The sequence below is a fragment of the Manis javanica genome, chromosome 6 (genome assembly GCF_040802235.1).
Source record: "Manis javanica isolate MJ-LG chromosome 6, MJ_LKY, whole genome shotgun sequence".
Taxonomy (NCBI): Eukaryota; Metazoa; Chordata; class Mammalia; order Pholidota; family Manidae; genus Manis; species Manis javanica.
Window position 1 is genome coordinate 51,287,180 of NC_133161.1, and position 24,416 is coordinate 51,311,595.

The 24,416-nt window shown below is 35.4% G+C and overlaps 1 protein-coding gene across 6 annotated transcripts; it reads left to right on the plus strand.

Moving 5' to 3' along the window:
* Positions 1 to 708: 708 nt before the first annotated feature.
* On the plus strand, positions 709 to 20,775 carry TRA2A (transformer 2 alpha homolog). Of its 6 annotated transcripts, XM_037022190.2 has the most exons (10): positions 749 to 959; positions 1,468 to 1,557; positions 10,376 to 10,454; positions 10,968 to 11,101; positions 13,897 to 14,062; positions 15,100 to 15,288; positions 18,097 to 18,212; positions 19,232 to 19,357; positions 19,691 to 19,758; positions 19,916 to 20,775. In XM_037022190.2, the coding sequence occupies exons 5-10, from the start codon at positions 14,030 to 14,032 to the stop codon at positions 19,924 to 19,926; spliced, it is 543 nt and encodes a 180-aa protein (XP_036878085.1). In that variant the 5' UTR covers positions 749 to 959; positions 1,468 to 1,557; positions 10,376 to 10,454; positions 10,968 to 11,101; positions 13,897 to 14,029; the 3' UTR covers positions 19,927 to 20,775. The 6 variants fall into 6 exon arrangements, with proteins under 6 accessions (XP_017507737.1, XP_036878085.1, XP_017507745.1 ...); XM_017652256.3 differs by lacking the exon at positions 10,376 to 10,454; XM_037022197.2 differs by lacking the exon at positions 1,468 to 1,557.
* Positions 20,776 to 24,416: the final 3,641 nt, after the last annotated feature.

The window sequence follows — 24,416 nt, forward strand, 5'->3', positions numbered from 1 at the left end:
AAGGGTAGCAATCTTCAAAAAACTGTTCAATTAACTTCCCTAACACAGAGCTGTGGTTGAAGGTCCATGTCAACCCTCTTATCATTAAGTATTACAGGAAAAATAATTATGAGGAAACTAATTTTAGAAACTGCAAAGTACAAATAAAGGTCAAAGTCACCTCAGAAGTTATTACCATGATTGGGAATCAAATGGATACATTAAGAGGTCTTGGCTACGAAGCTGTAAGTATCTAAGTCAAAAGAGTAGTATGGAGCTAAGTATTATAAAAAAATTAAATTGACACAATTGTCTCTGGGAGGACGGAAAGGAGGTAGGGAGGAGTGAGGTAAGGGGCTGTGACTTTTCATTACAACCCCTTTGTGCATGTATTACTTCGATAGCATTACAAAGGGAAAATATTAAAAAGCAATAGACTGCTAACACCATGCAAAAATAACAGCCTATTAATCATACAGGTGCTTCCAATTTTTTCTGTTCCATCAGAATCCAACTGGAAAATACTTAAGGGGACAAAGTCAATAAAAGCTCATCTGGTGACTTAAAATCTTCAAAAGGGCGGACACATTAGGAAGGAGTCCGCAGATTAGAGGTCGGGGATAAGGATTCAGTTCCTTCGCCTGATAGCTGGTCACAGGCCACCTGCGCGGCGAGGCCCTGACGGCCGCAACGCCTCGCGGAGGCGGGGCCTCGCGGCGACACAGCGACGCCCGCCCCTTACGTCGGGCGCTAGGGAAGCCAGAGGGTTTCTGGGGGCGCTGGCGCCATTTTGCCGGAGCCTGCGACCGAGTGGGAGTGGTTTGGAGCGGCCCTTGTTGCCGACTCTTTCCTCCTCCCCACGGTCCAGTCAGCGGGTTGATTAGGCCATCGGCTCTCAAGCCGATACTTGTCTCTTACTTAGTTCTGGGGAGCGCCTGGCCGACATGAGTGATATAGAGGAGAACAACTTCGAGGGCAGAGTGAGTACAAAGCCGCGGGAGCCGTCTTCGGCGGCCGCCGGATGCTCGGGATTTCACGGGGCCAGCGCGGTTGCGTGGGGTTGTGGGGTCCCGCGCGGAGCAGCTACTGGAGCCATCGCGGTTGCTTCCTCACATCCCAAGATGGCCTCTGGGTTCCACTCCTTCCCCAAACACCACGGATAACCTCCCTCCCCCTTTTTTTGGAGACTGACTGATACCTGGACTCCTGGGTCCGTTTTCCCCGCGCAGTGCGCCCTCCTTCCCCCGCCCCCGAGGCTTCCTTTTCTCTGTTCCGAGGTGTGGGTCCCTGTCGCGGTGGGGCGGGAGGATACGGCCGGGAGTTCCCCTCCGGCCCGATAGTGGTCGGTGCTTCCTGCGGTGGCATTTCAGGCGACCCCGAGCATCGTAGAGGGTCTCGGGGTCGAAACTGCGCGGGGCTGCTGTCCGGGCGGGGAGAAGCTGGCGTGGGACTAGCTGGGGCCTGTGTCTCCTTGGCTCTCTGTTGCAGTGAGCGGCCGCGTCTCTGTTGGAACCGGCGGCGTTGCGTCTATAAAGGCGAAAGCCTTGAGGTTGAAGGTGGGACGAGCCTAATGAAGTGGTTAGTCAACGACCGCACCGACCCTTAAGCGTTCTTAAGACGGGAGCTGTGAGGGGAAAACTACGCAAGGAGCCCTTTTCCCTTAATGTCCCTTCTGCTTTCCTTTCACTTCAAAATGATGTGGAAATGCTATAACGCCTTATTTTTCTAATTCCTTGATGTTGGGGATTTTTTTCTCTTTATATATCACCTTATAATGCTTTTCTTCCGATGACCTTTGATCTAAAATTTGACAGCTCCTTTACAGGTTTTTACGGTAAAAACAAACAGGGAATCTTCTGTCTTAATCTTACATAACTGAACAAATTTCATGGCTCACTATTTTAATAGCTAGTCAGTTTATACTATTCTCTGATTCAAAACGTCACTGGAAAACCAGAAGCCCTCTCCCATTTTTTCTTCCCAACCCATCCCCTTGCAAAGAGGACTCAGAGGTTTTCGTTATTTTGACTCGGTGAATATAAACTTCACAAAGATACGTTACCATCAGCTTAAATATGATAGAACGTTTAGCAGTGTTGGAGTTATATTTCCGAAGTTACCCTCGTAGTGAAAATTTGTGGAAGTGAGTTAGTGTGAACCCATGAGAAGAAAAAATCCCCAGACAGCATGTTTCCACTGTTTGTGTTGGTATTCTCTGTCACTAGGGGAAACAACACTTAAGGTGTGTGCTGGATGAAATTAATTTTGTCATTTTAGAAGCTCATAAAGTAACACCTAGAGCCTGACAGGTAAATCAGAAGGTCGAGTTAGGCTTTCGTTCTTTTTCAGGAAATAGATTTAAATAGGCTAGAAAAAACTATACTTATCCCTTTAAGGTTGGGTTTTTAAATAAGACCTGGAACAGAGATGCATAGTTGAACCTGCTTGTTTTTTAGGATGGAGTATTGATTGCTTCAACAACTCTTTTAAGTCATGTAATAAAAATATTTGATGTTAGTTGTAAGCTGCTTGTTTTGAAAATGTTAGGTACTCTGGAAAGGAATTTGCTGTCCATTAATCTTTCCTTTGATTAATGCTAATACAAAAAAAATTTTTTTTGATTTAGTTTATGGGGAAGTGAATAGGGCTGTTATTTGGGACCTTTTTTCTTTTAAGTTATTATTTTGATTAGTGATCAAGTCGAGGAATGGAGCAAATTCTAATGTCATCTTACCCACCTAAAAAAGTAATACATATGTAACTCCCGCACTGTTAATTTAAGCTGAAATAAATGTAGGCATTACGATTTATTTTAATAGCAAAAAGTTTTATTTTACCTTTTTCCACATAATAGATAATTAAGTGATCATAGATCATACTTTTTCACATGTGATACCCAAGTATACTGTAGTGTGAATGAACTCTGTAGATCTAATGATGAGGTACATCCACACTCACCTGTTAGTTTTTTTTTTATTGAAGTAATTGTCTTTATTCATAATTGGTTAAAAAATTAGAATGCCAGAAGCATTTCTGAAGATGTACTTTTTCTTTTTTTAATTGTTCTTAAAGCAATTTAATATTTACTACTGCTTTAAGTTTTTAAACTACAGTAATCTTTTGTCTGCTAACCGCAAACCAGCAGTTTAAACATTTTATAGATATAAAATTATTATCTTTGTATCTAAATGTAATAACCAGTTTGGCCCAAAAAAGTATTTTCTAATGGTGTTTTTGTTTTAAGGAATTCAAACTTGACTAAAACAAGTTAGAGAAAACATGGACAGGTCCAAAGTCATATTTCATTTGCTTTATCTATGAAATAAACAGAGCACATATTAACCCACCTTACTGAACAGATAGAATTAGAGGGTAACTTTCTAGAGACCCTGAATACATTGAAGGAATGAAACCAATACTAAGAGTTTCTACTTTCATAGTATCTTAGCATCTATAAAAACTTTACCCAAATCTTTGACATATTTTCTGATTTACTGCTCGCAATAATTTTGTGAGACCGAGAGTACTCTTACCATTTCAGAAATTAAAAACTGTGACAATGCAGCCAGGAATCTAAGGTTTACAAGTCCCAGTCCATTGCTCATTGCATTACATGCACTATGCTATATCTATATATATATAGATAGATAGATACACACACACACACACACACATATACATATACATGTATCTATACACACACACTATGTGTGTGTGTTTGGTTTGTTTGTGGCCGTTTTTTTTTTCATTTTTTAAAAAGAGCACACTGTACTTCAGTGTCTCAGAGCCATTAATGGAGTTTGCTAGAAACAGGAGCCAAGTTTCCATTATAGACTCCTGTCTCTTCCATTTTAAAGGATCTGGAGTAAAAGAACTTGTGGAAAGAAAATATAATTGGCTGAGTTTTGTTACCAGTAATCCTAATAGTTAACCAACCAAAGTTCCCTTCTGCCTGAGGTGAAACTGTTGAGCATCTGCTGCCCTTTTAGTAAAGGCCAGGTGTTCTTGAGGGAAAAGAACTTGGAGTCTAATTTGAGATGACCGACAGCTCAGATCTGGGTAAAAGTAAGTATATAATCAAGTTCTGTGTGGTAGAATTAGCAAGGAATTCAGAAAATGGAGCTGAACAGTTGTGTTTGCTAGGAAAGGGAAAGCTTTACCTAGTGTGTAAAATTTATAGTGGGTCTCACTAGGGAAGTGAATATTGATTATATGGGTATGGCAGTGAGAAGGTTGCTGGACTAGGGAGATGATAGATTTCATTAAATAATGCAATCAGATGATGCAGAGTTTTGAATTCTCGATTTAGGAATTTGGACTTAATCCAATATGCAGTAAGAAGCCACTATGGATTCTTAATTCTGAATGTGCATAATGAAAGAAAATAGACTGGTACAGGAAGAGCAGCAGAGCACACTTGAAATATTTAAGGAAGGAAATTATGAAAAATCTGGTGTATTAACAGGACAGCAGTGCGATGTAAAGAATGAGTGAAACATTTTCAAGGGATCTGGTAGAATACTGGTGCCATTAAAGTAAGTAAGTTCCATTATAGCAGGTTGCTTGGGACATACATGTGTATCAAGTTAACAAATGTTTTTTTAAGTGGAAATGTCTTCAGGACTTGGGAGTGAGGTTGGCATTTGATCTGTGACTACATGGCATCTTCACAAAAAGAATGAACTATTTGCTTATATCACTTGAACTAAAACGGGGGTTTTGATCTCAAAAATTTTAGTGTTCTTTATAGAAATTCAGAATGGAAATTAAGCTTTTACCATTTTACTTATTCCTCCTCTTCCCCCTTTTCTATTTTAAGCAAAACTTAGAGTCCAGTTTTTTCCTCATAAAATGGCCCAATGTCTTTAAATAGAGGTTAATGATTCTTTAGTAGGGTTCCATTTTATAATTCCACAATGGTCTGTGCTTTGTGGCACAGGTAAAAAGGAAAAATGCTACTTACTCTTGCCTTGTTTTCAGAGCTTGTTCTAGCTTCTTAAGTAGCTGGAATATTTTTGAGGTACTCCTAGTCCCCTTTCTAAATATATGAGATGATTGAATGATAAAAATGAAGAATAAAACACAAATTCATCTATACCAAGCTGATAAAATTTGTGTATGTTATTTTATTTTGTTAAAGAAGTGTAGAAATGGGAAGGTTTTTTCTCTTTGAAACCTGATTTGTAATGATGGGGTGGTAACTATGCCTTTCAAAAGACAGCTTGGTGACAGGCTTCTTTAAAAAATAAAAGAAATCCTTAAACTGGGCTTTAAATTTTTCAATTGATGAAATTTTAAAGTAGTGAATGTGACAGTACTGGCAAGGTTTGCCCTCTCCCCTCTTCTTTTTTTTAAGAATGCAAATTTATTCAATAATAAACTTGAATCTCTATTTTACGGATTAGAAAGTCATCACTTTAGTTTTTTAAAAAACTTAGTTTGGTTTTAGCAGTTTAATTTCATAAATCTCACCTCATAAACTTGTTGCAAACGGCTTTCTTTCTTATAGTAGGGATGGTATTGGGCTTATTTTCCTAAAGTATATCATTCATCCAATTTTAGTGCTTATTTAATTCATCCATCAAAGAATTTGTAAACTTAAGGAAATATCTTAATGCTCAGATTTTTATATTTGAGATTTCTCTCACTGACGAATGCTGTTGGCTCAATGTAAGTAGAAAGTGGAATTTTAAAAAGGAGCAGTGCAACTGATTGCACCCACAGTGCATAACTGTAATTTGTCTTAAATGCTTCGATTTTTACCATTCCTAATAAGAAAATAAGGAGTAATGGGATCCAACAGAATATATGGGATTTAAATATATAAGAATGAGAGTCATTTTAAAAATAAAAATAAACTTTATTAATGGACTTAATTTTGTAAATGAAATTATCTGTGGTACATAACACATAAAAGTGTGGCATGACCATGAGTAATCAGCATAATAGTTTCCTAGAACTTGCCTGACGGTGTGGAAAAACCTTTGATTCTATCAGTGAATGCTCAGGCATCGAATAACTAACCCTGGGACTTTTATAAAAGGTATATATTTACATGCTAAGTTAATTAATACAGATTGTTATTTGTTCACATGTCCTAATAGATTTAGCAGGACAGAAGTGGAAATGAGAAAATGGTAACCGATCAGATGGGCAGGAGTGGGGGGGATCAGTAAACACTGTTAAAAAAAAAAATGTTGAGGGGAATAAGGAAAGGAAACGTGGCTTCACCTCCCTTCTTTAAGTTATTGCCATATATAGCTATGTATAATCCTTGTCGTCATGGTTTTCACCAGGGTTTGAGTGACTAGGCCTGACCCATGCTGAGTCAGGAGAAAAGTTATGGTTTTTCCTTTAAATTAAGGCTGTGTGGTCTTATATTCAAGATTCATAAATATTCCATGACATCAGAAAATGAATAGAAATTGAGAATTCTGTAATATGTTGTTCGTACCTTGTTTTTGATACAGCTAAACCACTTTAGTCTTTATAAGCTTGTTTTCTATACCTTTGAAATTGCCACTTAGACACTGGCTTTTTGGACATTCCAACTGATTATATTGTGTAAGTTGGCTGGTTTATGAGCCATGTTTAAAATTTATATAGAAGATTATAGCAAGTAGTTTCACAGCTGTGCCATGAGTTTAAATTTGATTATATATGTATTAAGTGCCAATTCCTAAGAAATTTATTTGTTAAACATTACCAAAATTATTCCAAACTTTAGAGACTATACAGACACAGTGTGTGCCTGTGAACTTTGCAGATAAAAAGACCACTTCAACCTTATCAGAATGCAGCATGACCTCAAAAGAAGGGAAATTATTTAAAAATAGCTAGTGTTTGTAGCAATTGTTATTTTCCTTTAAGGAATTGCGTAATAACAGTTACGGGTTGAGACAGGAAGATTTCTTTTATAAGCCTAAGAATCTATAGAAGCAGCAGCCTATTATACTCAAGAGAAAGGAAGCAGAAATTTCTGTAGACTGAAATTAAAGAATTGAGTAAACACAGGTCTCCCACAAGTACTTAAGAAATGAAGCTCATAATACAATGAATATAAGTTATTTGGGTAATTTAAGGACTCGCCCATTTTTTTTGGACATGTAACCTAAATGTACTAGTGTTTTTCTGTGGAAATAGATCTTCAGTTACATAAGCTTGGTAGGAGAGTATATTTTGAGAGGTTTTTTTTAAAGTTTATACTATATTCATACAGACCTGAATTTGTGTAAATTTGGCATAGAATTTACCTTATCATAATACTAGAGTAGTTACAGCATAGCCATTTATATTGGTTTATGTGTTTAAGTACTAAACATATGTATAGTTGGAATTTTTTTTCTTCCACGTATAATACGATACTAGCTGTATTAAAAGAGTGCAGTTATTGCTTACTGTAGGAATTGTTCATGTTTGGCAACAATGTGTACATGTAATTAATAACCCTTTTTCCTGATTAGAAGAACAGTGCATGGTTGCTGTGGTTATTGACAGTGTGTAATGTACAGCTGTTTTAACACAGAAAAGAGAGATGGTTATGCTATAGTGCTTTCTTAGTATTTATAGTTAGCTCCCTCCTTTTTGCATTTGGCTGTGTCCGTCAGCTACCACCAGAGCTACCTTGAAAAGAATAGTTAAAAGAACGACATCGTTTAAGCAGGTTATACTTTGAGAACTTTCTGTGGCTTCTTGCTTCTCCTTCAGGTGAGGCAGACTGGAAGCCTATTCGTGATGGGATTTGGTTGAGTCATCAATCTGCCCACTTCAACTAGGCAGCATAGTTTTTTAATGGTTGTTGGATCCAGATGCAAGTCACTAAGGAATTTGTGGAATTTCTTGACAGCTTTAAGAGCAGATTAAGTATAGCCTAGTCAAACAGAACAGATACCACCTCTCCTCAGTATCAGTTTTTCTGTTTGCAATTTCAATTCATTTTCCAATGTCTGAATAGTTTTTCGAATTTCTTTGAAAAAAGTTGAAATTATTTCATATGACTACAAGTCAAAGGTAGAAAAGGATAATCTAGCATTTATCCATAAAGGGTTTATTGTAGCCTAGCTTCTAATGTATAGGTTAGTGAAAATGGCATTTATTTGATACCAGTTTTTGAGAAATAACGTACTTGAAAATGGTAAATATTACTTTTACTTTTTTGTGTGTAAAGACCTTTTATCAACTGCCAGTTCCTAAAATAACAGGCCATTTTTTGATATTACAGAAAAAAATTTTCTGAAGAATTAAAAATTTTATTCTTTGTAGTTTATTCTTTAGGTTAAGTTTACTGACATTAATTTACCTCTTTAGTAAGTCCCTAAATTGTTTTTTGGAATACTGTTTCTATGTATTCTATAGAATGATTCTATGAAGAAATTTATACAGATTTAGGTTTCCCTGATACAGAAATTGAAGGGTAGGCAACAAAGGTGGTTAGGTGCTTGTGACATCTTGGGTAATAAAAAGCAAGCCTTCTTTAAAAATATGTGGATGTCTTTTGAAAAGACATTGTCATATCTTAATGCTTTGTTAACAGACTAAAAGGAAAATTTCATTTTTTTCCAGTGAGCTGCTATGCCAGAACTTTGGATTTTAAATTTAACTTGTAAGACATGTTACTCAGTTACTGTATTTACATTAATTCTAAAAAGTGGTAATTTTCAGCCCTGCTGAATAATATTCAAATATGTTGATAAGGGAAGATTTGAGAATCAAATATACACATACATTTATTTGGACCATAAAATTGTTACTGTGTGCTTAACACAAACATTTAAGAGTAAATTTTGGGTTTTAAAAGATCTTTATTTCTATCCTAGTAAAATTAAAGGTTTTACAGTGTCAATGAGTGCAAAGCTTTCTGGTACAACAAGAGCTGTGGTGATGTTCATAGATACTATTCCATATACTGCTGTCTAACAGTAGCATAAATAAATGTTATACCAGAGGATTTGTTTTACCGAAGGCAAAACCAAAAGAAAGTGGGGAAGATATTCTTACCGGCTTAGTTAGTGAACCAGCCTGTGAGACTTGAACCACAAGCAAATTAGCCATACTTTTTTTTGTCGTTTAGTATATATGCTACTTTTACAGTTTCAGTGAATGAAAACACCTGAATGGCTCTGCCTGCTACCGGCATCTGTCCAGGAATTTAGAAAATATCTGAGATGTGGTGACTTCTATAGGTAGCTAAATGGGAAAGGCTGATACTGAACAGAAAGGTAGCTATATATTTCAGATTTGCTTTCATCTGAAAAAAAAAACACCTGGCAGCAGTAGTACAGTTCTTGGTAAAGTCTTTTGACATTAAAGTGAAGGGAAAGTTTTAAGAAAGTTGCATGATAGTCATGACATAAATGAAAATTGTGTGAAATTGGGATATTCACACTAATCATGAAGGCTTAAATGGAAACCAGACTCAACCCTACTTTGGTCATAATTGCCTCATATACTTTTCAGATTAAAAAACAGGCTTTTATAGTTATTTAGTTGATTTGATTTGGAAAGTTTTGATTTATATCCAACTTCTTCAGAAACCAGTCAGTTTTCTGGTATAGGATATAGTGACTGAAGGGAGTTACCAGCATGCACAACTGCATAAAATACTCCGAAGCTGTGAACAAAAGAGGTGGGATCAAAAGGAAAGACCATGATACTAATTTTATGACTTGTACATTCTCATACTTATTTCTTGGGTGATACAGATGTTTTAAATGGCAGTTGGAAAACCACATTAGGAATTTATAAGACAAAGGGGAAATTTTAAGAATTTCATACTTTCTTTTCCCCTTAGTTTTTTCATTAGGCTTGTTTTACTTCAGAGCATATCTTTTTGGTTAACTCAGAGTGAGCAAAGATAGTGGTCAAAAAAATTGGGACGTATTAGTAATCGTACTAATTTTTCTACTTCTTTGAACCTCAGTATGTGTCCTGTAATGTGCACGTTTAGGTAGGTGTGTACAAATATTTCAGCCTAGGATGCTTTGCTTTAACTATATCTTGATATCTTCGTATGGCTTAGTGAAAGCTTATTTTAAGATCATTAAGAATCTTCAGGTCATAAATCAGTGAAAACTTTTAAGGAGGGGTTACAAGTTAATTTTAGATTTATGCTTGAATTAAGTATATTAAAATTGTTCACATTTTAGGAGCTAGGAGGAAACATAAAGGGGAGGGAGGGTGAAGAGTATGGTAAAAATTTAGAGAAATTCAGTAACTTATCTTTATTAGAAAGTAGACTTTTGAACGATTTTAAAGATATAAAATTGTTTTTTTAAATAAACTAGTTATTTGCACTTTACCTGCTGGCTTTTCCATTTGGTAGATAACATTCTGAACTCCAGCAGAGTTTTATAATCCCCACGTGCTTAAATATACTAAATGTTCTTTTTCCATTAAGGTTAATGTTCGTGAAGAAATTGAAGAGTTTTTTCCAAGAATGTGGAAGATAAATCAAGATAAAAGAAGGCTAATGAAAAGTATTAAAGATCAGAAAATTAAAATTGAATGGGGGAAAAAATTGAACAGAAGATTGGTCAGATAGAAGCACTTGAATATTTTTTTAAGGCTATTTTGAATTGTTTGAATTGGGGAAGAATACACGAAGTATGAAAAATGAAAAACTCAATGAAGAATGAAGAGAAGTAGAAAGCAAGAGTGAAGTAGAATTAAAAGAATCTGGAAGAATGAATGGGTCCTAGGTTAAGTAAATGTATGGTTTATGTTCCAGTGTCTGTATGATCAAGTTGTAGATGAATTTGCATGATTACTTAGTTAAAAGAGAATTGGTGATCTGGTTCAAGTAGGGAATTATTGAGGACAGTTAGCAGTATTAACAATGGGTTATTAATGAGCTGAAATTTTTTTCTGGAGGGAATTGCCTAACCATTTGTTTTTCAGGAGCAATCAATATAAATAATTACGGTACTTAAATGTTAGGTGTTAGGCATCTACGTGACCAGTGCCATTTGTAATACTGTCTTCTTTGTTAGGAGTCTCGCTCTCAGTCAAAATCTCCAACGGGAACTCCTGCTCATGTAAAATCGGAGAGCAGGTCAGGATCTCGTAGTCCATCAAGGGTTTCCAAACACTCTGAATCCCATTCTCGATCAAGATCAAAATCCAGGTAAGTGTGTTTAAAATAATACTTTAAAAATGTTTTCCTTGCATTTTTCAATACCAAGTGATTTTTACCAAATCCCTTATTTCTGCTGCATTTTGTATAGAAATGTCAACAGACTCAAAATCATGAAATAGTTTTTCTCAAATTGTGGGGTTTAGAAGTGAATGGACTCAGGTAAGGTACAATCATATCCTATCCCACTTAATCAGATACTAGCTATTAATTCAAATTAAACATACACTGATTGATTTAAATATGCTTAACATTTGAGGATTATAGTTTGATTTAATTTCAACAGTATTTACACAACAAAAGTAATTTTCTCCCTTGGAGACTTGGCATTTAATTTAATTCAGGGAAGGTTGATGTGTTACATATTGTACTGATGATCACAGTGATTTGAGAAACTTTTTCAGGGTTCACATTGCAGCTATATCCTTTACCTCTGGTCAAATGCAATTTGGAGGGGAGGGTGGCGATCATTGGGTGATTCAAAGCCCTTCCCACTCTTTACCTCTACTGGTAACAAAAACACTCCAGTGAACCACTACAGGATTCATTGTTACCAGATGTCACAGGTGTACTGGGGTGGTGGTGGGGAAGTAAAAACAACCTGTACAGTTAATTTAATATGTCATGGTAATTTTTTGGTAAAAGACTAATTTATGTCTTTGAATAGAGTCTGCTTGCAAAGGGGCATGAAACAGAAGAATAAGTTTAAGTGCTGTACTTTTCTTGTGGACCACAGCTGTCTTTTTCTCTATTGTATCTAGGATTCAGACCAGTGTGTACTAACCATTCTAAGTCCAATGTACAGAATAGCACTGGATAGAATTTGGGTATAGAAACAGAAAAGAGCGTATTTTCATTTAGGATCCTCAGCCTAGAATTCTCTTCCCTCAGATATTCTCATATCACTTGATTCAGTTCTCTGTTCATATGTCACCTGAGAACATTAAATGGCATGCACACGTGCTTTATTCCCTTAATTTTTTCATATACTTTTCACTCTCTGATTTAAGAAGATAAGCACTCCTGAAGGGTTTTTAATTCTCAGACTTTACACTCACTTTTCTTTTCATATACATTATTATTATTATTATTATCATTATTATTAAAGTGTCATTGATACACAATCTTAAGAAGGTTTCACATGAACAACATTGTGGTTTCAGCATTCACCTATATTATCAAGTCCTCACCCCACCATTGCAGTCACTGTCAGCATAGTAAGATGCTGTGGAGTCATTACTTGTCTTCTCCATGCACTCACTTATCATTACTATTTAAAAGTAACAATTGATATTTTAAATGAGAGGCTTTCTTGTAATGTTTGTTTATTTTTTAAGTTGAGGCTATGAGTGTTAAGGAAAACAGGAAATACCCTGTGTAGTATTCATGCAAAAAGTACAAGTTTTCTTTATACATAGGCTGTCCTATCCCCCAAATGATTGGTTTCTCTTAGGTAGTAGCCTTTTATTTTATTGTTTTCATTCTCACTTGGAAGCCTTTGTTTGCCTCCTTTCAATATATGTATACTTTCAGCTTGATAGTTTAGATTTCACACAGTGTTGTCTTCGACCCTTTCCTATTCATTCTCATTGCTCTCTAAGTATCCTAATTCCTAGCAGATTCCACTCTGTAGTTCTCTAATGACATTTCCGTGGTTTCTTGACAAGGAACCTTTGCTCTTCGTATTCCTAGAACATTGCCCTGGCCTACCTGGTAAAATCTGTTAAGTCCCTCAGTTTTATTGTTAGCCTTTATTTCAGTTTTCCCTCACTGGTTTTATCCCTTTAGCTGCATGCTCTTTTTAAACTTTGTGGCCCTTTGCATGAGTAACATTTATTGAATGCCATATAGAAGTTGTTTTGTATAACTGTGCTCACTACTGGTCTGGGTGTTTAGTTAAGGATGGGTTAATTGAACAGTAAATAAGAGATTGTTGCATTAATAGGCAAAGAAAAAGGACTATCTTAGAGCAAATGGAAATAATCAGAGATAAGAGATCAAGTAGAATCAGCAGTGGAGAGATGGGTGAGATTCTGTAGAAAGCTTGAAGAATTGAAGACTGTGAAGTTAGGTGGGCATTTATATTGAGGATTATAGTTTGATTTTATATTGTTGATGAATTTAGCAGTTGCTAGATTGCAGCGGACTAAGGAAAGATCAGAAAGTGAAGAGAGCATAGAACTACACTGAGAAGGTGATAAGAATCAAAGGATTTTTTTTGTTGTAGTGGTAGTTGGTGCTTTGTTTTATCATGGTAAAACACACATAACAAAATTTACAATTTTAACCATTTTAAAAGTTTACAATTCAAAGATGTTGAATATATTCCTATTGTGTAACCTTCACCATCCATAACTCACTTACCTTATAAAACTGAAACTCTACCCATCAAATGATAGTTCCCCATTCTTCCCTCCTCCCACCCCTGGCAGCCATCATTTTTCTTTGTTTGATTTTGACTAAAAGCAGACTGGCTTATTTCACTTAGCATAATGTCTTCAAGGTTCATCCATGTTGTGGAATATTGGAGTTTCTTTTCCAATAATAGTTGTTTTTTCTTTTTAAAAAAAGTAGGATCTAACATGCTTGTTACATGGTAAGATGAAAAGAGTGAACATAGAAGGGGATGGACCGAGAACAAGGAGATTGTAGTGATTAAATGAATAAGAGGAAGAACGCCCTTTCCACACAAAGGAGAGAGAGCTGACAATAAGGGATATGAGTATAGATCTTTGTTGTTAACCATTTTGTTTCAGTATTTTTACCTAAATTTATTTCTCTCACAGGTCAAGGTCAAGGAGGCATTCTCACAGACGTTACACTCGATCCAGATCCCATTCTCACTCACATAGGAGACGATCTCGAAGTAGGTCATATACACCAGAATACCGGCGTCGAAGGAGCCGAAGTCATTCTCCAATGTCTAACCGGAGGAGACATACAGGCAGCAGGGTATGTATGTGGTTTTTTAAAGTTAATGAAAAGTTGTCTTTTCTATGTGTTTAGTTATAGCATAATATCGTGCTCTTATGAGAGCTAGACCATTGTTTTAAAGTATTCCAGAAACATCATTGAATATATATTGTTTATATACATGTAAGTTGTATGTTTTCTTTGCTCCACTTTTGCATAGTTAAAAGAGGTGAAGTTTAGAAATAAATGATATGTTCCAAGAATTTAAATTAAAAACATAAACTGAGTTGAAAATATTCAAAGAAAGTTTTTTTTTGAGGGAGTGGCAGCAAGGAAATACCAAAACCTCTGTAGTAACAATAATAGCTATAAAGTTCTTCAATACATTTAATATTCTTTAACACCTCTGTGAGGCAAGTGACCATGTTATGGATAAGAAAACTGAGTCTTGGACAGGCAACATTGAGGTTGGTTGGTTGGTTGGTTGGTTTCTTGACTGTCAGGCTCCAGGTTTCAACCAGACTGCTTGACTTAACACTCCTGTGTTTAACTGCTATGTTGTGCTTCTTTATGATACTGAATCATTTAACATCAGTGGAGTCTATTATTATTTATTTTTTCAAATCTGTACATTTCTGTTTCAAATCTTTTTGGATTGTGGGAACATTGAAAGAATATACTTGTTAAAGAATGAAAATGGAGGTGAGTCTAATCAACGATTACAGAGTAAGTCATTAAGTACAGTTCTGTAAGGGGCATAAAACATTAACTAGAACTGTGGCATTAAACTAAGGATGAACTCAGGATACATTCTGAAAATAACTGGGCTAGAGATCTCTCTAGTATGGACATTTTTATTCAGGCAACAACCTGAAGTATATTTCAGAGAAGGCCTGAGTATACTGTGTACTGTAAAATATGGCTCATCTGGGTTTTTTTTCCTCTTAAATTTCCAAGTGACTTGAAAAATATGGTTGTTGTGTATTGGGTGAGGTATTCTAAACAAACTATTCCTAGGTGTTTTAATTTTGATTTTAGTTTGGAGCTTAAAATTAAATAACATCTTTATTCAACAGGCGAATCCAGATCCCAACACTTGTCTTGGAGTGTTTGGCCTCAGTTTGTACACAACAGAGAGGGATCTTCGTGAAGTATTTTCTCGATATGGACCATTGAGTGGTGTCAATGTGGTTTATGATCAGCGAACTGGACGATCCCGAGGATTTGCTTTTGTTTATTTTGAGAGAATAGATGACTCAAAAGAGGTAGTTTTGTTTTCATGATTATCAATTTGAGAATTTTGTGTGTGATTATACTGTTGAGTTACTACTGTTAAAAGTGATCTGGTCTTATAAAATGAGAAAAATATATTTGACCTAATGGAAAAAGTAAAGTGTGTGTTTGCTTTTGAATAATGCTTATGCACCAAGCAGATGATTAAATTGATATTTTAGAATTACTGCATGTTTAAACAGCAGCAGAATCACAGAACCCAAGAATGGACTAACAGTTACCAAAGGGAAAGGGACTGGGGAGGATGGGTGGGAAGGGAGAGATAAGGGCGGGGAAAAAGAAAGAGGGCATTACAATTAGCATGTATAGTGCGTGGGGAGCACGGTGAGGGCTGTGCAACACAGAGAAGACAAGTAGTGATTTTACAGCATCTTGCTACGCAGATGGACAGTGACTGTGAAGGGGTATGTGGGGGGGACTTGTTGAAGAGGGGAGCCTAGTAAACATAATGTTCTTCATGTAATTGTAGATTAATGATAGCAAAATTAAAAAATTACAGCATGTTTATTAAGTTTAATCTGTTTTAATTTTGTGTCTAATCAGCTCCCCTATGTGTAGATAGAGAACTTTGGTTTTCTATTCCCTTAATATTTATCTAGCCTTCAGTTATATTCTTGAGCAATAATACATGGAAGGAATTTCTACTCTTTCATTTTTGTTTAGTGCCATTCTTAATTTGCATAAGAGAATGTCCTGACCAACATGGATGATTTGAAGTAGTGCTATTGAAATGTATTAGGTATTGGATTACAAAGAAAGTAGTAGGCTTGCTTTCTGTATACTAAAAGTTAATAATGATTGAGTTAGAAAATTCAATTTTAAGGAATTTGAAGCTCATTGAGGTGTTTGTTTTTTTATTTAAAGTGTCACTGGTACAGTCTTATGAAGGTTTCACATGAACAACATTGTGGTTTCAACATTCACCCATATTATCAAGTCCTCACCACCACCCCCATTGCAGTCACTATCAGCATAGTAAGATGCTATAGAGTCATTACTTGTCTTCTCCGTGCTGTACTGCCTTCCCTGTGACCTATCTATATTGTGAGTGTGAATTATAATGCACCTTAATTGCCCTCTCCTTCCCCACCCGCCCTCCCCAACCCCTCCACTTTGGTAACCACTAGTCCCTTCTCAGAGTCTGTGAGTCTGCTGCTGTTTTATTCCTTCAGTTTTGCTTTGTATTTATACTCCACAAATGAGTGAAGTCATTGAAGCTCATTGAGGTTTTACCAAACCTTAATAAATGGCAAGTGCTAGCATTTTCTTTTAGTGCCATTTTACATGTGATTATAGTTAGATCTACATCATTATTGTTCCATGTATCAATAGTGTTTGTAACATAAGTAATCATAATAAAAGTTGATATATCTTAAAAAAAAAAAAAATAGATGCTATTGACATCCAGTTTATGGAGAGTCCAGGGAAGATACTGAAATCCTGCAAAGCACAGGATAGCCATCCACAGTATAGAACTAGCAGTCCTAAAATCTCAATAATGCTGAGGTAAAAATCCCTGGATAATTCTCACAAAAAAACATTCTAGGTTGTAAGTCATTTACTTAATAGACATTCTAATTGGCATTCTTAATGTTTTCATTTGTTGTCATTGTGAATTTTTTTAACAAACATTTGTGATTTGTTTATTCCTGTTCTCAATGGATAAAGGTATAAATTTAGAAATACTGGCATAACTCAGATACTGCAGATTTGGTTCTAGAACACCACAATAGTGAGTCAAATGAATTTTTTGGTTTCCCAGTGCATGCAGAGTTTATTCTATACTGTAGTCTATTACATTTGCAATACCATTGTATCTAAAAAAAAAAAAAATCAGCGTATATACCTTAAAAATACTTTTGCTAAAAAATGCTATCGTCTGAGCTTTCAGTGAGTCATGATCAGTGGTCATAGATCACTGTAACAAATATAATGATAATGAAAAAGTTTAAAATACTGCAAGAATTACCAAAATGTGACAGAGACACAAAGTAAGCAAAACTGTTGAAAAAATGGCACTGGTAGACTTGCTCAACACAGGATTGCCACCACAAACCTTCACTTGATTAAAAACACAGCGATAATGAAGCACAATAAAATGAAGTATACCTATACTAGGATATTTGATGTGAAGTAAAAATTGCAAAGTGCAAACAATGTCACAATTAAAATTTTTTATTTGTACTATCTTTTGAGTCACCCTCTCCACCCCCCAGTTTATCTCTAGATAAAATAAAATGAAAAAGCAACCTTACTTAGTTCCAAAGAACTTCGTAAGTTTGTTAAAGTAGTTGACTTACTGTTTTCATTTATTGGTGTTAGCACTTAAGGGCAAAGTGATGGGGAATGTTGAGTTTAGGAATGAAAGATGCCAAGTACTTCTGCTAGGTTTGGAAGTTCCTTTATATTTGGAGTTCACTAGGTGGCGGTGTGTCACCTAAGAATGTCTTGATGTGTTAGCTGAATTGCAGTTTCTGCCCAGATTGAATCTAGTTACTACAGGCTCAGTTTTGCAGGCTTTCCTGAGTTGTGTGTTTCCTTTACTATGGCTGTACCTGTCTGTAGTCTTTCAGCACAGGCCTGCCTAAGTGTCTCTGTATAAATCAATGCTATTGACATGCATGTAGCAGGGATTAATATGTAAAATCCTAGTCTGAGAAGGAAGTATTTAGAGAATATTAATTTTTGAAATATGAAATAGAAAATGTGTTAAACTTTTCAGTTTTGGTAGTTTCTCTTTAGTGAATTACGCATGACTGTGTGTCTGTTCTTCTTTAAAGGCTATGGAAAGGGCAAATGGAATGGAGCTAGATGGTAGAAGAATTCGTGTGGATTATTCTATCACCAAGAGAGCACATACACCTACACCGGGCATCTACATGGGCAGACCGACTCAGTAAGATTTCAGATTTCCTAAGCAAAACTGCAAGAGCCAGAAATCCATCAGAAATGTGTGCAAAACTTTGATTAACCAAGAGATAAAATTATTTTTCCTGTAATTAGAATTGAAAGTTATTTAATTTGTATGTGTTCTTTGAATCATTTAGTCTCTATTTTTTTATTTATATTTGAGCAGGGGGACAAATTAAAACTATTGAAATACATTCCTGGATATTTTGATACTGTACAAATAGAAAAATTATTAAATAGTAGAAAATTTCCAAATGCTTCTAAATACTCTCTGGTATGAACTTGGAAGCCTCTGTGTATAAGGAAGAGTTTAAGTCACTTTCTATATATGTAGAACATAAATGAGGCTCTTAAAATGTTTTTTAATATAACACAACCACAAAGACATTATATTTCTTAAATGTGGAAGAAGAAATGTAGACTTTGATTTAATTTGAAACCTTACTGGGGGAAAATGGTAGAATTTGCTCAGGACAGCCTGTAGAAAACTAAAGTGAATAGTATCCCTGTGATGATGAGGTTGGGAAGACAGCAGTAAAAAGGGCTTTAAATTCACTGCCAAAGGTTTAAACAGGAGACCTTGAAATTGAGTGCTGGACCTCAGTGTGAAGTAGTTAATTCTCTCTGGTGTTCAGTTTATTTTTTAATTCTTGATGATTAATAGTTACTTCTGAATCAGTCCTAAGGATACAAATCTTTGCGTTTTGGTACTGTATCCCATCATAGTGCTTCATTTCACCTTGTTGAAAAGGTCCTACTGGTTTGGGCAGTGCATTAATAGAATAGCAGTTACAGTGTGGAGTTCTATGGCCTGATTATTTATATAACAGGAAAGCAAAGCAGAATACCATGGGATTCAGCAGAGTGAGACAGAGGTGATTGGCATGAATGGGTTATTCTTTCTCCTTTATCTCTCTTCCTTCCTCCTTTTTATTTAAGTACAAAGTTGTATTAATACTGAAAAATAATCACACAGTGATGTGAAATCTTTACATTTTTCTGTAGTAGTGGCGGTGGCGGTGGTGGAGGCGGCGGTGGTGGTGGTGGAGGTGGCAGACGTCGAGATTCTTACTATGATAGAGGATATGATCGTGGATATGACAGATATGAAGACTATGATTACCGATACAGGTAGTGTTTTAATTTGTGATTTCTGTTCTAAATTTGATGGTGGTAGTAGTATTTTGCACTTTAAATTTATGTTGGTAAGTATTAGTAAAAATATTTAAAGTAGATTTTATATTCTTGAAGAAGTAGGAAAAATATTTTTCTCAAGATGAAGGACAGGCATTAATTATCTGTATTTTGTGCCATATGCTTACTCTTCTTGTATCATTGGCACACAGGGAACTTGGTTATTATTTTGGGTCCATTGTTATTTTGAATGACGTGGAATATTTATTTTCATCTGCCTTGGTGAAGTGTTTTTGTGGTATGCTATAAGTAATCTTTTATTTCCCATAGAAGAAGATCGCCTTCTCCTTACTATAGTCGATACAGATCAAGATCAAGATCTCGATCCTACAGTCCAAGTATGTACACTTTTCCTTTTGTAGCATTAACAACCTTGTTTCTTGTTGATTTATTTAAGATAATTAGGGTATATGGTGATTGTTCATAGATGGAAAAACAATGTCTTTTTAGTTTTAGCAAGTCAAAGTATAACTTTTTTTGCTCTTTTTCTTTCAGGGCGCTATTGATAAACAGAATGGTTGCAGTTGAGGACATCTTTTTCTTTTCTTTTTCTTTTTTTTTTTTTTTTAATTCTGAATTTCCTGAAGTTTCTAATCCTTCCTACCCCTTAAAAATATCTTTGGTTTATTTAACATCTACACTTTGACAGTTGTGTTGCTGGTTTCCACCCCTTTTATTATACTCTTGAAGATGTAATTGTCATTTTGAGTGGATAAACATCTTGAGTAAAAAAGGAACCCCCAGTGTTATGCTTTGTAAATGATTTTTCTTTGCTTTTACAGAAAATTAATTCCTGGCTAATCAAAGGAAAGAAATGATCTTATTGAAGCTTCTTTTATGTTAGATATTGTATTAGGCATTATATTAGAGATCTGCATTTATTATGAACTTTCTAAGCTTTTGGGAAAGAAAGGAACACAAAGTAGTGCAGTTGTGTCAAGTTTGTCTGGGGTGGCATGGAGCAGTCAAATAGTTGGGTGTAGAAAGTTTGAAGCTAGAGAAGAAAACACTTGGTTGTTTCTTTTGAATGGAATTTTTGAACTCTAAAAATTACATCTTTTTTTAAGAGATGAAACCTTGTAGATTTCTACAGAACATGTTGTATTTAAAATACATCTGTTAAAACTTTCAAACTTAAAAGTGTGATTTTTGTGTTGAATTTATTGAAGTTTAAGTATTCCCTTAATCAGTGAAAGACAACCCTTATTATTTATTACTTAAGCAGTTGTATAGTTCGCTGTTAGACATTTTGGCATTGGGACAATGGTTAAGCAGGCTATTGTATAGAGTCCTTGGAAGATAAGTGTGGGGCAAGTAGTATCCTTCCAAATAAAAGTTAATTTCTCTGAAAATAAGATTGTCTCTTTATTGTGGTACAGTGGGAAAATATAACCGGCTTGATGTGGGAATCAATTCTTTTTCCTAAATATAAAAGATTTTTTGCTTATACCTAAATGTATGGTCTTTCTCTCTTCTCTCTTAAAAATCCTTATTTTTCTTCCCTTCTCTTTTTTGTTGACCAGTTTGTAAATATTGAGAGTAAACCATCAAAAGTGGTGCCTTGGTGTACTGTGCTGAAGGAAACATGAATAATATGATTCATGTCTTCAAGAAGCCCAGGTTCTAGTAGGAAACATACTTAAATGACTTTATAAAATGTTAAGAGGTAGGGGCCTTGTAGCGAAGAGGTGGGTGATAGATATTTCAGGTAACTTCTATAGAAAGGTATATAGAAGCATAAATTCTTTGTTGTCTCTCTCCAAATAGTGGAAATAAAATTAGGTTGTTGTGATTAGATTATTAGATTGGGTTATCTATTAGATTATTATGGGTTGGAGGTGACTCAGACATCTTTATTTAAAAGCTAACTTTTCAAAATGCCTGCCTTTAAAATTTTTTTTGTGTTTTTTTTTTTTGCCAATTAAAGATATACAGCGAACAAAGCAATCTCTTGTTGGTCCCAGAGGGATTTTGTTCTATAACCCAAGTTGTTAAGAGATGAATCATTGCGCTAAAGAGAACAATCTGTTGACAGTAGGAGTACCCTAAAGATCTAAGCAGTATATCAACAAAAGTGAAAACAGCCACACTCTGGAAGAGAATACCCATATGAAGAGACAATAAACATAATCAAGAGGCAGATTGTTTTATAGGATATGGCTGTCAAAAGTAGTGGGAGCATGGGTGTAATGCATGGGTAGATACCGCTTAAAGACTAGCTGTGTTAGATTAAACAAATCAGCAACATAGAAATAAATGCTTAGGTACTTCTGGGTCTCTTCACTTCTGTTTCCTATAGTGTTAGAGTGAATCTTAATTTTTTTCAACTAACTGAAGGGTAAAAAAACCTTGTTCCTTTTGATTCAGACTCCTTAAAACAGTGGTAACTACTTAATCATATTTGGATAATGAAACCCATAAAAATCTGGGGGGAAAATAAACCCTACCATCTGTTTTCCTAGGAAAAGTTCACATATAAAACAATTTTGTATACACTACGTTTAAGTTATTTTTTGCAGAGAGTAAGATGTATAAGAATATATACTGGCTTCCTAATAGTAGTTAGTTATTCTGTGACCTAGTAGTCTGGAGAGAAAATTTGGGAGGAATTTGCAGGAAACCAATGGAAAATTTCTATAAATTCTGGTGCATTATGCATACTTATGATTAAAGTTCCCATTATATATAGACATTGCCCATGAATTGAAGAAGAATATCTTTCGTTGCTCCTTGTTTTGGATATGATTCTTTAGAATATTTGAGTTTCATAGAATCTTGAGAACTATGAAGCACAAATAGGTATTGCTTCATTATAGTAATTAAAAGTCTATTATATATAACATAAAACAAAGGTTTATTCAAAATATGCCCACCCTGAAGTCAAACTCAATATTTTGGGTGGATGAATTTTCTTTTTCCACTCAACTAATTTCGAATTAAGTGAATCAAATGGTCAATTTCAAAATTTTGTGTAATACACATTAAAAGGTAAGGTGAGAAATAAACCATCCATGGGGAGTAGTGAACATAAAAAAAAAGAAAGATCTAAGTAACTTCCAAGAAAAATACTCTACTCAAATAACAGGCTTTGCCAATTTAAGCTCCCACCAACAGGGTATGAGAAGGAGGTCTTTTCTTGAAACAAAAGGTGTTGACATTTTACTAAAGGAAAATAAGCTTCTAAACTCTGAATTATTTACAACACAAAATTATTTCAAAGTGGAACTAAGGTAATGTTTCAGAAAATAATGGGGGGATAAACTAATGTGATGACACATGCTGCCACACATGACAATGAATATTTTGTAATGTATATAATTGTATGCCTGAAACTAATACTGTGTGTCATTTACAATTGAACATTTTTAAGTACTTAGAAAAAAGGTTAACATGCTCATGGAGGTATACAAAAATATTCAAGAACTCAGGAATGAATTCTGGTCGGAGATCCAATCATTACAGAACACAGTATCAGAAATGAAACGTAAAATGGAAGGTTTTAAAAAGCAGATTAGATATGGTGGAGGAGATGATAAATGAAATATAATCTAGAGAAAAGGAATACAAAGAAGCTGAGGCACAGAGAGAAAAAAGGATCTCTAAAAATAAAAGAATATTGAGAGAACTGTGTGACCAATCCAAATGGGGCAATATTTGCATTATAGGGGTACCACAAGAAGAAGAGAGAGAGAAAGGGAAGAAAGTGTCTTTGAGGAAGTAATTGCTGAAAACTTCCCCAAGCTGGGAAAGGAGATAGTCTCTCAGGCCATGGAGGTACACAGATCTCTCAACACAAGGGACCCAAGGAAGACAACTCCAAGACATACAGTTATTAAAATGGCAAAGATCAAGGATAGGGACAGTATTAAGAGCAGCCAGAGAAAGATCACACACAAAGGAAAGCCCATCAGGCTATCATTAGACTTCTCAGCAGAAACCTTACAGGCGAGAAGGGAGTGGCATGATGTATTTAATGCAATGAAGCATAAGGGCCTCAAACCAAGAATACTTTATACAGCAAGATTATCATTTAAATTTGGAGGGATTAAGCAATTTATAGATAAGCAAATGCTGAGAGAATTTACCTCCCACAAACTCCCTACAGTGCATTTTGGACGGACAGCTAAAGATGAAAGTGTTCCTAAGGTTTAATAGCTGTCACCAGAGGTAATAAAACCACAGTAAAGAAACTGGAACAGTTAATTACTAAGCAAATGAATTAAATCAACTACCCTCAAAGTCAATCAAGGGACAGACAGAATACAGACTACGATACCTAATATATAAAGAATGGAGGAAGAAGAAAAAGGAGTAGAAAGAACCTTTAGGTTGTGTTTGTAATATGACACTAAGTGAGTTGAGTTAGACTCTTAGATACCAAAGAAGTTAACCTTGAACCTTTGGTAATCATGAATCTAAAGCCTACAATGGTAATAGGTACATACCTATCGATAATCATCCTAAATGTAAATGATCTGAATGCACCAATCAAAAGATAGAGTCACTGAATGGATAAAAAACCGTGACCCATCTTTATGCTGCCTACAAGAGACTCACTTTAAACCCAAAACATACACAGACTAAAAGTGAAGGGATGGAAAAAGATACTTAATGCAACTAATATATAAAAGCAGGAGTTACAGTACTTGTATCAGACAAAATAGACTTCAAAACAAAGTCACAAGAGACAAGGACATTACATAATGATAAAGGGGTAAAATCAACAAGAAGATATAACCATTATAAATATCTATGGCCCAACAGAGGACCACCTACATATGTGAAACAAATACTAACAGAATTAAAAGGGGAAATAGGCTGCAGTGCATTCATTCTAGGACACTTCAACACTCCACTCATTCCAAAGGGCAGATCAACCAGACAAAGAAAATAAGTAAGGAAACAGAGGCACTGAACAACACATTAGAACAGATGGACCTAACAGACATCCACAGAACTCTACACCCAAAAACAGCAGAATACACATTCTTCTCAA